Source organism: Nanorana parkeri, unplaced genomic scaffold (genome assembly GCF_000935625.1).
Source record: "Nanorana parkeri isolate BGI_ZX_2015 unplaced genomic scaffold, ASM93562v1 scaffold3698, whole genome shotgun sequence".
NCBI lineage: Eukaryota > Metazoa > Chordata > Amphibia > Anura > Dicroglossidae > Nanorana > Nanorana parkeri.
In genome coordinates, this window is record NW_017309966.1 from 29,848 (window position 1) to 32,370 (window position 2,523).

Sequence of the window (2,523 nt, forward strand, 5' to 3'; positions counted from 1 at the left end):
GAATACCTGGATGGACATGATGGGTATTTAGCTTCCCCCAGGCGGTGCGGAGACCGTTACCCATAGAGACCACATTCCAATCCTTGACAGAGGAGCTTACCCTTGTTGCTATAGGTTACCGACACAGCCAATTAGATATCATATATGCGAAGGAGAAGAAAAGCTGCGATGGGATTGGCTGCTCTTACTCATGGCGCACATAATAGTATGGAGCACTATAACCTCGCCCGCTCCGGGCCCCGACTCCACCCTCCCCTCGCCCGCTCCGGGCCCCGACTCCACCCTCCCACTAACTACTGGATGCCCAAAGACCTGTCCTTCTGCCAACAGACCACACACCTCGATACATCAGACCCACCTTCTACCGCTAGACCACGCCCACATTAGACCCACCTTCTACCGCTAGACCACGCCCACATTAGACCCACCTTCTACCGCTAGACCACGCCCACATTAGACCCACCTTCTACCGCTAGACCACGCCCACATTAGACCCACTTACTGGTAGACCACGCCCATATTAGACCCACCTACTACCAATAGACCACATCTCCACTCATATCCGGCCACTCACCCATGACACAGCACACCCGGAGACACACTGCACTCCCCTTCCCTAACAATGTACACATAGCAGACCCTCCGACAAGCCGATCTGGGGGGGTCACACACAAAACACTGCACACTCCAAGTGTCCGGTGGACATGCTTTACTCCGTCAGCCCATTTTTAACAAACATTGGATGTTTATTCAGCACCAAAGAATGACCCGGTCCTCCGTGACACGCCATGACACGCCCCACGCGAACGGTACACGGCGGAGACGTCACTCGTGTGGTAATGATTGCAGAACTTACATGGAGTATGTTTACATTGTACAATGGGGGCGGAGTCACACAGATTTCATGTTTCTGGATCTGAGACACAAGACCGGCTGTGCACGCGTTTCCTTACAAGTCCTCGAGGGGCGGGGCCAAGCGTGCGTCTGTGGTAAGGAGGAGGAGCTTCTATACACGGTCACACATGTCCCACAATGTCCTCCGTATGTCCAGCTACCTCGTAGAAGCGGCAATCACGGATTGCAGTTACTCACGCTTCACAAGAACCGCCACGCCAACGGAGCGCCACGCCAGCGGCGCCCCCGATGCGTCCATCAGTCCAGGTGAGATTTCTCTGTCAGGGTCTTCCTCTCGTACTAGAAGGAGATCAAACACATTATCAACACCTTCCTCCCACCCACAGAGATAAACCCCACCCCCCGACAACGACGCGGCCGCCCACCGGGAGTACCGCCAACGACGTCATTTCCTGTCACATGGTACCATCCTCTATATACATTTCCTGTCACAGGGTACTATCCTCTATATACATTTCCTGTCACATGGTACCTTCCTCTATATATATTTCCTGTCACATGGTACCATCCTCTATATACATTTACTGTCACATGGTACTATCCTCTATATACATTTCCTGTCACATGGTACCTTCCTCTATATACATTTCCTGTCACAGGGTACTATCCTCTATATACATTTCCTGTCACATGGTACCTTCCTCTATATATATTTCCTGTCACATGGTATCTTCCTCTATATATATTTCCTGTCACATGGTACTATACTCTATATACATTTCCTGTCACAGGGTACCATCCTCTATATACATTTCCTGTCACATGGTACCATACTCTATATACATTTCCTGTCACAGGTTACTAGCCTCTATATACATTTCCTGTCACATGGTACCTTCCTCTATATATATTTCCTGTCACATGGTACCTTCCTCTATATACATTTCCTGTCACATGGTACCATCCTCTATATACATTTCCTGTCACATGGTACCTTCCTCTATATACATTTCCTGTCACAGGGTACTATCCTCTATATACATTTCCTGTCACATGGTACCTTCCTCTATATATATTTCCTGTCACATGGTATCTTCCTCTATATATATTTCCTGTCACATGGTACTATACTCTATATACATTTCCTGTCACAGGGTACCATCCTCTATATACATTTCCTGTCACATGGTACCATCCTCTATATACATTTCCTGTCACATGGTACCTTCCTCTATATATATTTCCTGTCACATGGTACCATCCTCTATATACATTTCCTGTCACATGGTTCTATCCTCTATATATATTTCCTGTCACATGGTACCATCCTCTATATATATTTCCTGTCACATGGTACCTTCCTCTACATATATTTCCTGTCACATGGTACTATCCTCTATATACATTTCCTGTCACATGGTACCTTCCTCTATATATATTTCCTGTCACATGGTACTATCCTCTATATACATTTCCTGTCACATGGTACTATCCTCTATATACCCTTCACACTCACCATCTCCAGCTGGCGCCCGATATTCCCCATGGTGATCCCTCCAGCAAAGAAGATGCAGGGCAGCCAGGAACGCACGTACAGGAAGTCAGGGGATGTGTATCTGCAGAGACGGTACAGGAAATGCGTCACAATAAAATGCGGCGATGCTCAGA

General features: G+C 47.6%; 1 protein-coding gene across 1 annotated transcript in view; it reads right to left on the reverse strand.

Moving 5' to 3' along the window:
* Nucleotides 1-999: 999 nt before the first annotated feature.
* Nucleotides 1,000-2,523, reverse strand: part of LOC108803408 (insulin-induced gene 2 protein-like) — a gene marked incomplete at its 5' end in the record, with an annotated part of 7,815 nt that continues 6,291 nt past the window's right edge. The window contains one exon of the mRNA XM_018575252.1: nt 1,000-1,194. Coding sequence (XP_018430754.1) covers nt 1,153-1,194 — 42 coding nt within the window. The remainder of the gene's footprint in view (nt 1,195-2,523) is intronic.